The sequence below is a fragment of the Quercus suber genome, unplaced genomic scaffold (assembly GCF_002906115.3).
Source record: "Quercus suber isolate HL8 unplaced genomic scaffold, Cork oak 2.0 scaffold_5, whole genome shotgun sequence".
NCBI lineage: Eukaryota > Viridiplantae > Streptophyta > Magnoliopsida > Fagales > Fagaceae > Quercus > Quercus suber.
Window position 1 is genome coordinate 1735596 of NW_027069471.1, and position 13579 is coordinate 1749174.

At 31.6% G+C, this 13579-nt stretch overlaps 1 protein-coding gene across 1 annotated transcript; it reads right to left on the reverse strand.

Annotated features, from left to right (window-relative positions):
* Nucleotides 1-11017: 11017 nt before the first annotated feature.
* LOC112040543 (homeobox-leucine zipper protein HAT7) lies at nt 11018-13359 on the reverse strand. The gene is made up of 3 exons (XM_024073428.2): nt 12946-13359; nt 12445-12830; nt 11018-11729 (listed from the first exon to the last, which is right to left on the reverse strand). Exons 1-3 carry the CDS (start codon nt 13049-13051, stop codon nt 11394-11396), a joined length of 828 nt encoding a protein of 275 aa, XP_023929196.1. The 5' UTR covers nt 13052-13359; the 3' UTR covers nt 11018-11393.
* Nucleotides 13360-13579: the final 220 nt, after the last annotated feature.

The window sequence follows — 13579 nt, forward strand, 5'->3', positions numbered from 1 at the left end:
TTCATAGATGAGTGAGCGAGATTGACATATGATTCTCGTTGATGGTTTACGAAAGTTTATGGATGATGCAAGGTTAAGGGAAAAAACACAATAGGTAAATAGAAGTTAGTAGGATTTATTTGTGGCCGAAAATATGAGGTTTCATAGCCCACAAAAAAGTAATGACTCACACATACAATATACATTATTGGGTATATACATATTAGAAGAAGTTCCACATGGAAAAAAAACGTTTAAAAATAAATAAATAAAAATTAATATAACATAACTACACCAAAACTTATAAATTTAAAATTTTAAGTTAAATAGTATTCTTATATGTGATATCGAGGTTTCAATTGGAAACTCCTTTAAGATGTTAATCTCCTAACACACTCATAGTCCATTTGACAAAAAATTAATAGTTATTTTTTGTTCTTAAGGAAAAAGAATTTCTCTTAGATAATGTTTTTTTTTTTGGTGAAAAGAAAAAATATTTGTCTCATTCTTATATAGTACTTCTAATGATTCAAGGTGCTCAAAACTTTTTGAGAAAGTTTATAGATACAAAACCTTCACAACTACGGATATAATAAATTGTTAGTAATAGATAAAAAAGTAATTAGCGGCGGACCTAACTAAAAGTCAATAAAGCCTACCAACTCAATTGTTGTAAAATTGGTGTATTTTGCAATTGTTCTCAAAAATAAGAGAGAGAGAGAGAGCATCCATTTGGGCCCAAAGGGAACTTGTAACTATTAGAACCAACAAAACCGTTGAAGCCCATAGCCAATCAAGGATTGTCTAAAACGCTAAGGACTTGTGCTGTGGATCAATTCATAAGCTCAAGCTCAAGAAGTTCACCGGCAGCCCATTGACCTCCACATGGGATTCTATTCGGATTCAAAGGTTTATCAGTTTTCTTATCCCAAAAAAAAAAAAAAAAGGTTTATCAGTTTCAGTTTAATTAGATCCAATTATGTATATCAATTATTTAATTTCTTTACTTTACGTGAAACTCAACACTTTCACATTATCACATGCACTGACATTTGGCTAAACTTATTGGCTTGCAACTACGTTATTTAAAGAAAAAGCTATTACTTTCTCCTTTGTTTTTTGGTCATCAATATTGCATCAAAAGTAACTGGGTTTTCCAGGCAAAGTTAAGCATTTCCTGTGGAAGGCATGTACTAATAGTTTGCCAACAAAAACAAACTTGCTAATTCTATTCGGATTCAAAGGTTTATCAGTTTTCTTATCCCAAAAAAAAAAAAAAAAAAAAAAAAGGTTTATCAGTTTCAGTTTAATTAGATCCAATTATGTATATCAATTATTTAATTTCTTTACTTTACGTGAAACTCAACACTTTCACATTATCACATGCACTGACATTTGGCTAAACTTATTGGCTTGCAACTACGTTATTTAAAGAAAAAGCTATTACTTTCTCCTTTGTTTTTTGGTCATCAATATTGCACCAAAAGTAACTGGGTTTTCCAGGCAAAGTTAAGCATTTCCTGTGGAAGGCATGTCCTAATAGTTTGCCAACAAAAACAAACTTGCTCAAAAGAAAAATACTCTCGGACCCTACATGCCATCTCTGTGGCTGTCTAGCTGAAGATGTCATGCATACTTTATGGGAATGTGAAGCTGTAAAGTCGGTGTGGGGATTGGACTTTGGGTGGGTTAATAGGTTTGAAGCTGCATAGGAGACATTCAATGAACCGTTTGTTCGAATTTTAACTCAACCTCATATTCTTGAAATCGCCACCACAACATAGTTTATTTGAGGCAAAGAAATGCGGTTGCACGTGCCTTAGCTTAAAGAGCAAGAATTTCTTTTCATTTGTTTGTTTAGATGGAGTATGTTTCACCTAATATAGATAATGTAGTTTTTGCTAATTTCTCAGCACACAAATAATACCATAGATGACTTCTTTTCTAAAAAAAAAATTAATAATAATAAAAAATAAAATGTAACTGGGTTTTCAATTGTGAAAACCAAGATTTGAATGTATGGAATCTCAAACCACAGTAATTGTTTAAACCCATAGCCCATAAACTTGGCCCACACAGAGCTTCAAATCAGCAAGCAAAATCGGCTAAACTTGAACCCATTAAGTCAGACTAAGGCCCGTTAATATAGTCCACAACCCATGGATTGGATCCGCATGACTAACGAAATTAACACTTCAAATTGGTCTAAGTTAGGCCCACATAATTCAACCCATAGGCATGGCCCATAAAACGACCAAGCTCACGAGAGAAAGAGAAGGAGTCCAGCAAATGGGAAAAGCTAATTGGATACAAACAGATTCTATAATTTGTCTTTGTAGCCGGATTATTAGTTAATAAACTATTTTAAGGAAGTATTAATATTATTTTTATAGGAAATATAAAAAATTGTTAAAAAAATTAATTACTTTTTTTCTTTTTCTATAAAAAATTTCTAAACAAACACCTTTAAAGCATCCATTAACAAAATCCTTAGTTACAAATGTAAAAATTAATTTTCAAAGATAAAGGTTTAAGGGTTGCTGATTGTAGTGGTATAAATGAGTTTTTGATTGTTTCACATCTAATAGTGTTCACGCTTCACACCATCTCACACTATGTTCACATTTTTTTTTTCATATCTTGGATACATAAAATATGGGACATCTATTATTAAAATGTAGACATTTTGTGAAATATTTCACATCCAAAAGTATGAAACAATAACTATTTGACACAAATGGTCATGTAAAGTTTTTTTTTTTTTTGGAGAAAGAATGGTCATGTAAAGTTGAATAGAAATGGATTTTATTTTTCCTTGGTATTTATCAACACAAAACTAAATTTTAAATTAGAAGGCCCAAAGTATAATTTTACTAAAAATTTGATTATAGAATTTGATGCAACAATGAATTTGATTAGTGCCACTACCACATCAATACTTTATAAAAAATAAATAAAATATCCATACCAATTATCAATTTTTTATATATAAAAAAAGAGACAAATTTATGTAATAATAAATGTGATTAATACCACCTCAACTAAATAATAAATAAAAATTGTAATTACTTTTTTTTTTCCGAAATGATACATTAATTTTATATTCCTATATAATAAAATTTGTACTAGTGTCATAATTCTAGATAAATTCCTTTGACCAATTAATAGAAGAGAAGAAAAAATATTTATTTTTGAATTATTTGCAATTTCATTTTTTTTAAATAAAATATTGTAGCTAAGTTTCCCAAAATTACAAATTAAAATAAAATCATATTTATCATCTAATTATATGCCAAGTAATTTTTGAAATAAAAAATAAAAAACTAATTAGTGTTACAAGAAAAAGCGGAGGAAAAAAAACCAAATTTCTATATATATATATTTATATATATAATATTCGTAAGAATTAAAAATCCACGGGCTCATGGCCCCTGGTCTTGCTTTGGATTCGTCCCAATATAGAATGAATTAGAGATGCTGTTTCTCTTTCTTCATATTCTTCTGCTTATTTTTCCCCCTTTTCTTCTGCCACTTAAATTTGATGTCAGCACCGACTCTCTGAAATTGGCAAAGTTCTTATAATAATATTGTCTTTTGGCCAGGCAGCCACTTAATGACCTCCTAAGAAAATTGACTATTCGAATTAAATTTAAGAGAATTTTACAAATATCATCTTGAATTTTATATTCCGTTTGTTTCGCTGTAAAATGTTTTACGAAAAATATTTTCAGCATTTTATCAGGTTTGTTTCATCATAAAATTTAATCAAACCTGAAAATGTTTTCTATTAATTGTAAAATTCTTTTTCAAAGTTTGTAATAATGATTTGTCACAAATTTACCATGGTTACTTCACTTGAGGGTATTACAGACAACTATTCTTTGTGTTTAGAGTTCATATCCAGCTATTAAAAAAGATTTGAATGTTTTACATTTAACAATGTGCACTCTCTTTTATATTATGGTTACAGTATTTCATATTGCATGTAAAATGTGAATATCTTATATGAAGTGTAGATATTGTGTAAAGAGATTAAATTTTATAAGGACGTGGTGTAAAACCCATGTTTTACCCCTCCAATCCCAATATGCCACATCATCTTATCACATATTTAAGAATAAATACAATCACACACAATCAATTCATATACCCATATATAAATCCAACCAAATTGGGAATTTATTGAGATATTATTAGGTGGAATAGGATGTATTGAATTTTAAGTAAAATGCTGACGTGACAATCACTTATGGGATGGTGTAAAACATAAGTTTTACACCCCATCCTTACAGAATTTAATCTCTTGTGTAAAACATTTCAAGTCTTGAAATGTGGCTTCCTAAAAAAAAAAAAAGTCTTGAAATGTGGAAGAATAATTACCCAAAAAGGATTTTTTACAAACTATGACTTTTTAGTGGAAGCAAGCAAGTATAATTATTTTATATTTTAATGTAAAAATTATATATATATATATATAATATTCGTAAGAATTAAAAATCCACGGGCTCATGGCCCCTGGTCTTGCTTTGGATTCGTCCCAATATAGATTGAATTAGAGATCCTGTTTCTCTTTCTTCATATTCTTCTGCTTATTTTTCCCCCTTTTCTTCTGCCACTTAAATTTGATGTCAGCATCGACTCTCTGAAATTGGCAAAGTTCTTATAATAATATTGTCTTTTGGCCAGGCAGCCACTTAATGACCTCCTAAGAAAATTGACTATTCGAATTAAATTTAAGAGAATTTTACAAATATAATCTTGTATTTTATATTCCGTTTGTTTCGCTGTAAATGTTTTACGAAAAATATTTTCAGTATTTTATCATGTTTGTTTCATCATAAAATTTAATCAAACCTGAAAATGTTTTCTATTAATTGTAAAATTCTTTTTCAAAGTTTGTAATAATGATTTGTCACAAATTTACCATGGTTACTTCACTTAAGGGTATTACAGACAACTATTCTTTGTGTTTAGAGTTCATATCCAGCTATTAAAAAAGATTTGAATGTTTTACATTTAACAATGTTCACTCTCTTTTATATTATGGTTACAGTCTTTCATATTGCATGTAAAATGTGAATATCTTATATGAAAGTGTAGATATTGTGTAAAACATTTCAAGTCTTGAAATATGGAAGAATAATTACCCAAAAAGGGTGGGACGGGCATTCATGTTTGTATGAAGTAAAGTATTCAAACTTCAAAGTAGCCAAATGTGATCCGTTTGAGAGTTCGAAAAACTCTAGTGAAAGGCAACTGCAAGCCTTTTTTTTTTTTGGTACACACGTATTGTTACAAATAAATTTTTTGCATTTTTATATTCATTAGTCGCTAACTCGTACAATGCACTGGAAAATTACTGAAAATAAAATCTAATGATTGCAAAGCAATTATGCAAAATACCATTTAAATTTAAAAAATAAATATTAGTGAATGTCGTTATCTTAGCTGTTTGTGTTACATTTAGAGTTTCATATCTAAGTTACTACAATACTACTTGTAGCAACTGAAACTCACAATATAAGTATATTATATGAGGCCAAAACTTATATTATCTTTAAACTCCCCTTAGCCTTATAGAGTCCCTAACAAAATTTCTTTTGTATTGAATTTGATTTTAGAGGACTAATTCAAAATTATTTGAATTAAACCATAAAAACTAGAAAGAAAAAATAAATAACATTACAACATTGTAGCTGATTAATATACAAATAAACTACCAATTTAACATGATAAATCACTATTAGTAATTTAGAAAGCAAAAATTAACAAAATTAAAGTTGTTACCCATTTAACCTAAAACTTTTCATATTCTAAAGTTGTCAAACACCTATTAACAAATAACTATTGATATAAAATATTCAATAATTACTTCAATACCGCAAGTTGTTCATGCTATAAAAAATTTGAGAGAATAACACAACAAGCATCTTAAACTTTTTCTTGCTTTGATCCTACAAAACAATATATATATATATATATAGCGATGGAGACAAAACATGCCATTAAAGAGACAACCAATTATGATAGTGTTGGAGGCAAAGTAAAAGATTAAAAAAAACTGAAGAAGCAAGCGGTTTGGCTAGCATACTAGTTAGTTATTTATATCAAAAAACATAAAAATCTTACGATCAAATAGAATCCAAAAGTAAATAAATACATGTGGTATAATTAGATAAATAAAAGGTTTGTCAAGATGATCAAGTTTGGCAATGAAGAAGACGCAGTAGCTATTGATAATGGTAATCTCTATCTTAAACTTGTGATAATGATGAAGATGCAACAACTACTAGTTATGTAGATCTAGCATAATCTTATTTTGATTCAACTACACCAAAAATGACGATAATTGCCATAAAAAGATTATATCAAAAAACAGTCTTTTATGATTTAGCCAAGAGTACAATCAAAGCTAATAGAAGGAATTTTAAATCAATTTCAATGATGAAGGAGGGTTTCACTCAAATGAGGAGACCAAGAAAAATAGAGAAGTATCATGTTCAGAGTATAGTATTGAATTTTAAACTCTAGAATTCAATTTGCTAACTACTAAAATACCTTAACAAATTGAATTTCTGCAAGCACAGATTATAACGTTCAATTGAATTTTTGTAGGCACGGATACTACTAAAACTCTATCATTCAATTTTCTAACTACTAAAACTCTATCACACAGATACTACTAAACACACGGATTTCACAATATAAACCAATAATGTTACCGTCTCAAATATTTATTAAAAAAGAAAATCAATTTTAAACATAGAAACAAACCGTCATATATCAGTACAAATACCCAACCTAAATACATAAAAACTCATATATGACCCACAACACAAAAGAGGTAGTAACAAATTATAAAAAAAAAATAAAAAAAAAAAAGCAATAAAAAAGAACAACACTATTAATCTAATCCTTACATTGAACTATTATGCAGGTAGCCACAAGAATAGCGGTCAAGAGCAACTAGGATTTAGAGATACCTAAATTGAATCATCCAGCTTTTCAGTATTAATATAGTGTGAGAAAAGGAAGAGATGAAAGGGTTAGAAAGCCAAAGCCTAGTGTAAAGAAGCTGAAGGGTTGCTGTTTGAGATTGTAACTGTGGAACACAAATGGTTGCTGTTTAAAATTGTATTCGTGGAATACAAAGGGTTACCATTTAGAATTGTAACTGTAGAACACAAATTAAAGGTTGGGAATTATGTTCTTTTTATTAGTATTTTTAAATTTAAGAAAACTAATTTTAAATTGTAGGACAAATTCAAGAAAAAGAATGGTAATGATATGACAATTGATGTGGCTCAACCTAAGAGTAGCAATATTAAATACTACGCTTCACCTTTTAATAATATATAGAATAGATTAGCCTCGTTATTTTGCACCTTGTACCCAACAAAATGTTATTTGACGGTGTAAAGTCCAAAACATACCATCTTGGAAATGTCTATATTCTTAGTTATGAATGTGGGGAAACAAAGAGATTCCCCATCGATCAGACAGTGCCAATTGATTAATCAAGATAGCACAAGCTTTTATTTATCTTTAATAATTTTTACAGTTGACAAATCTCAAAAGCATGTGCTTGGCCTTAATCTTCCACTAAAGAAAATCTAAAACATCGTATTTATTTATGATACTCTCAAATATCTGCATCTCATGGTATTGTTTTAATACCATATAATCACAAAGATGGCGGGAATGCGTGTTAATTTATATTTTGAGTAATGCTAAAAATATTATAAATTTAACCATGTATTATCCATCTCAAAAAGGAAATTTAGACATTTATATTGGCATGATTACATTCACATAATTTTATTTGGTAAAATTTATAATATTTTAACATTTCCCTTAAATTTTTATAAATCAATACAATGATAAAATATTTCAGATTGGCCGCTCCACAGGATTGATGCATAATCATGTAACATCAGTTGAGATTTTTTTTTTTTGATAAGATCAGTTGAGATTTATTTGGTAGATAAAACATATCATATGCCTCATTGTAAATATAGTGAGTGAAGTACAGCACACAAGGCTTCTGGTGAGAAATCTAGTTAGACATTTCCTGCTTCTCATTAGGAAATCTATGCTGTCAAACACAAATTAATTGTGTGAGATATATTAGGGCCAAATGACCCAAACCAATTGCAGACTCATCTAATTATAGAACAAACAAATTAATCTTAGGTTATTTTATGGTTAGCTTAGGATTAATCAAACATTCCCTAGTATATAATACATACGCTAAGTTCATTGTAATTTGTAGCCCAATAGCTTAGCAGACATATGCAGACACCAATGACTAGTCTTTAAGCTGAACCTCGTAGACCTTCATATTTACTTTTTCTTTAATGTTTTTGTTTATCGTTCAATTACACACAATCACACAACTTTAACACGGTATCATAGCTAAATATTCCTGGCCTTTTAGCAAATCTTATATGTCATATCTATTCAGTCACACCAAATCCGTTCCTTCACGCGCCCCCCCCCCCACCCCCCCCACACAAACCAAAGAGAGAGAGAGAGAGAGAGAGAGAGAGAAATCCCAAAACGGATTTGCCATAACAACAGCCTTCATCTCGTTACTCATAACAGGCACTGCAACACAGTGTCTCCAGCACCGTTGATCATCCTCGAAGCCACTGTTGTTGCCTTATTGCCGTTGATTAATCCCACCGTCACCACGCTGCCTTGTGAAACAACTAAACTTTTCTATTTTGTTTTTTTACATAACCAAGCTTCTTATGCTGCCCATAACATAATTTAAAAACGTTCTGTTTGCTTCGCTATAAATGCTTTCAAAAGTAAAATGTTATTTGAAATTATTTTTAATAAAATATTTTTAGGTGTCTAGTGTAATATGTAATAATTTTTAAGCACAAACTATCAAAACTGGAGGCTCTAACTACATGGCACCCCAACCCGACTAAGCAGCGACCCCACCATAACTTGGAATGGAGAGAGCCATAGTGTGTTTTTATAAAATATTTTACCAAGCTTTTAATGTGAAAACATTTTACAAACAATTTTACAGTTAAAAATTATATTCAAATTTAACTAAATTTGACAACAAAACAAAAAAATATTTTTAAATTTGACTTTTGATATTGCTTATTTTGTTGAAACTGAAAACTTATTACTGGAAGTACTGTAAATAAAAGTAAAAGTTAGTTGAAATAGTAATAGTGAAATAATTTTCATTTTTCATTAGTATCCAAACGGAGGCTAAGGGATTGTTTGGATACCATTTTTTTGCTGAAAACTGAAAAGTTGTTGTTAAAAATATTGTAGCAAAATAATTTTTAAATGTGTAAATAATATCATGGAACCCAGAAATGCATGGGTATGCACGTTTTTCAATTCTTGATGGTCCGTAAACAGTACTCATAAGACCCACTAAAAAAATGCAAAATGCATAAATTGAGCAAAACACCAAATCGAAACGCAGCCTAAATTTTACAACAAAACAAACGAAAGATACATTTTACAGCAAAACAAACTCCGCGCACGTAGCTTTGCAGTAGTTTATGTAAAACGCTTGTACAATGGCATAAAAGCCTGCAAGAGAGCTGTTTTTGTTATATATTCTTCTTCTCTCTACCAGCCTTTTAATCTTATACCTTGGGATAACAACACATGCAACCACTAAGGCAACAAAGAAGGCTGGTCGCTTGTAAAAGAGAGTAAGTACTCATAAGACCCACTAAAAAAATGCAAAATGCATAAATTGAGCAAAACACCAAATCGAAACGCAGCCTAAATTTTACAACAAAACAAACGAAAGATACATTTTACAGCAAAACAAACTCCGCGCACGTAGCTTTGCAGTAGTTTATGTAAAACGCTTGTACAATGGCATAAAAGCCTGCAAGAGAGCTGTTTTTGTTATATATTCTTCTTCTCTCTACCAGCCTTTTAATCTTATACCTTGGGATAACAACACATGCAACCACTAAGGCAACAAAGAAGGCTGGTCGCTTGTAAAAGAGAGTTTGTTGTAAACATGCTACCAATTGCGTTCTTTTTATAACCATTCATGTCCTTTCCATACCTATATTTTAATCTCAAAAATTTTTATGGGATGCTTTAAATTAATCTATCCTTATGCATTGGGATCAGATTCTTCTGTCCAAAATTGGTGAGGCAAAAGCCTACATATCCATTTGGGAATGTTTACATGGGCTCAAGTACTTTTCCTGAATCATACCTTCTTAAATATGCTCATTGCTCATATACTTGACTCATTAATTGGGTTAGTAGTTGACTGGTAAAGTTTTGTACTGTATTAATTTACGATCAGGTAGAAATAGAATCTTAATCACAAAATAGATTCTCTGCATTCCTTTTAAGTAAAATGAAGGAGATGTTGCTCCAAAACAAACTTGTTAGTAATTTTGATCTTTTACTCTTATCAAAAAAAAAAAAAAATTTGATCTTTTACTTGAGAGGTTATTATAATTAGCACTCCTCTCCAATAATGCTTGTTTAATTGAAAGTCGACTCTGCTCCTGCATATAATAATCTTTATTTTTCTGCTGGAACTGGATAGCAAGAACTCTGTGAGTCTGTGTGCCTGAGAGAGAGAGACACAGAGAAAAAAAATGTCTGCTATTTTGTTGAACGATAGGAAATGGTGGCAGTAGGTCACATGGATCCTCTACACTCTACAGGAGGAGTACACACAGTTAGATACTTGTCAGATGAAAATTACAAACACCCCCCTTCAAAACTAATCAAACCAAACAAAGACCATGCCTAAACCCTTCTCTTGTTGTTTTCTGCACCTATCTCATTCGCTTCTTTCCTCTTGGAATGAGTGCATAAAATCTGACCACCCCTTTTCTGTACAAGTTCTTTCATTAACTCCCACCTAGATTTTGTTTCATCCTTTTAATCCGCAATGACTGATGCATGAGGTCACCCCCTTCCTCATCTTTGGTTCTTTCTCCAAAGCATTTTTATTCAATTTTTTTCTTTTTGTAGTACAATCTGCAAGGTCATGATTCCAAAGCACCAAACTATTAAAAAATTGGAAATTGCAAAGAGAGAATCCAATTTTATTTCATAGCCCATGTTACATGCCAGAGCTGGAAACCCACTCAGTAGCACATGTACCTTAACTAAGAATTAATAATTAAACAAAGAGAGTATGATTCAGCCTAGCATATATATCACATTTCACCGACTGATGGGCAAGAAAGTATGTAATTTCCACAGTTTAATCAATTTCCCATACTGATTTCTAGCCCAGCTGAGCAGCTAGCTAGATATGTTTAAATATATACACCAATTTACAGTGCCAAAATATGAATTCAAACACCCAATTCATAGATGAACAAGTAAATTGTGTATTACTTTGTTTGAGAATTGAATTTTACTTCAATGGAAATAGTGCTACTAGCTTTCTAGGGCCATGGCCAAAAGTTATGTTGGTCTTCAATGCCAGTAAACATGTTGCAGAAGCTTTCATCTTGAGCCATGTGGTCAATTTTTAAGGATTGGAGATCTGGTCTTGATGAGCCTTGGAGGAGTTGGGTCATGCTTGTAGGCCTAAGGGATGAAGGGAATAGGTGGTGACTGCTTAACTGTGAAGATACTGGACTGTTCATTACTGGTGTTCTTGAAATATCCAAATTGATATCACAACTATTCTCACTTCCATTGCTCCAAGAACCCTCAGCTTCTTTCTTGATGCATTTAACCCCAACTTCATTTTTGTCTCTATTTTTTAGAGCTAACAACTGCAGCATTACAATAAAAGCAATTAAATCAAGACGAAGCAATAGTAAATCAGAATGAGAATACTTAATTAACATCCTGTTCTAAATCAAACATATAAAATACTTAATTGCAACTAGGGCTACTTGAAAGGTACCGTTGTGATTAATATAATTTTTGTTCCTAAGATGCACAGTTCTGACACTGACACTTAAGAATAGTGATGATCAACTAATAATCAAGAAATAGTGTTAAGAAAAAGGAATCGTTCACTTTTAGAAGTCATTGTTAATGGTAGATCAAGAACCAGGCAATAAAATTAAGGTGTTCTCCTTGATAAACGATGCTCCAAAATTCTACCTACCTAGACTTCTTCAACTTCATTCTTAGAAAGACAAACATATATACTGGTGCCTAAGAAGCATACAAGGAGGAGCTAGTTTTCCACTTTCATTTATTACTTGTAGACTCTCAACTGTAGAATAACACAAAATTGGAAAGTCAAGATCAAGAGGAACAAGAACCGAAAGCTATATATATGCAAAATCTAAACATGCCAAGATCATAAATTTCCAAATTTAATTCTTTTGAGAACCCAAAAAGCTATATATTTGCAAAAATTAAACATGCCCAGACCATCAATTTCCAAGTTTATTTCTCTTTCATATACAAAACCAAATATATGAACAAGCTAGCTAAACTAAAACCATTTGGTCAAGTGGGGATTGAAACTATTACCTCAGCAGTAAGTTTCTTGTTCTGGGACTGAAGGTTATCATTGTCAGCCTTGAGTGCTTCAAACTGTTTCTTCAAGACCTCATAGTCTTTCTCCAGTTGCTTGGTCTTCCACCTAGCCCTCCTGTTTTGGAACCAAATGGCAATCTGTCTTGGTTGCAGCCCCAAAGCCTTAGCCAGTTGCATTTTCCTCTCAGGCTCAAGCTTGTTTCCAATCTCAAAGCTCTTCTCAAGTGCCTTCACTTGTTCTAAACTCAGCCTCTTCTTCTTCTCTCCAAGCTGTGATCCGTCATCAGAAAGCTCATCATCTCCATGCACTACTTCTTCACACTTATTATTGTCTACACCTGAAAATGACATCGATCTCTTCATCAAGAATGGCACAGCACCTGAAACAATAGCACCCCAAAATACATCAATAAAAAATAACTGTAAATAATTAAAATTAATAACCATCAAATTATTAAGCATAAGAGAGAGAGAGAGAGAGAGAGAGAGAGAGACCGTGATAGTGTTGAGGAGGACATGAAGGAAAGGTGTTAGATGGAGGGAGGTGATCTTGATCTTCATGAGTTTGGAACATGAAACCTTGAGAAGGTGGGAAGGCCATGGTTTTGGAGTTGTAAAAATTGTATCATGCATGCACTTTGGGTTTGAGGATCCTTTTGCACCAATTTATGGGGGTGTGGGTTATGGTCTGGCTCTCACTCTCATGGTTATGACAGGTCTTTAGAAAGATGAGGCGATGGGTGCAGAGACTGAATTGGACAGCGATATTTAGGTTGAGAGAGAGAAAGAGCAGTGTGAACTGTGGACGAGAGGTCTAAATTGTGAAATAGTATATCACAGAAGTGAGCTTTCGTGGACCCATCCTCCGATAGTGATTTGGGACTCTCTCTCTCTCTCTCTCTCTCTCTCTCTCTCTCTCATATGACTAGCATGAAGGATATAGGCTTTAGGTTGAATGACCTGAAGTTTTACTTCTAGCCAGAAAATCAAAGTTAATGGTTAGAAATTTCAATTGATGGCCTCATAGAAATTTCATCGAAAATTCTATCTCTAAGATAATCTTTAAAAATTAACATGCTAATGAATGTGATTATTTGATGTTAAAAATATAACAAATAAAAGTCATAAT

Bases quoted from the DNA above. Each gene is read 5' to 3' on its own strand.
- LOC112040543 (XM_024073428.2), bottom strand. From the start codon at position 13,051: ATGGCCTTCCCACCTTCTCAAGGTTTCATGTTCCAAACTCATGAAGAT. The intron at 12,831-12,945 runs GTCTCTCTCTCT...CTATTGTTTCAG, and splicing joins TCCTCCTCAACACTATCACG to GTGCTGTGCCATTCTTGATG. The intron at 11,730-12,444 runs GTAATAGTTTCA...GTAATGCTGCAG, and splicing joins ACAAGAAACTTACTGCTGAG to TTGTTAGCTCTAAAAAATAG.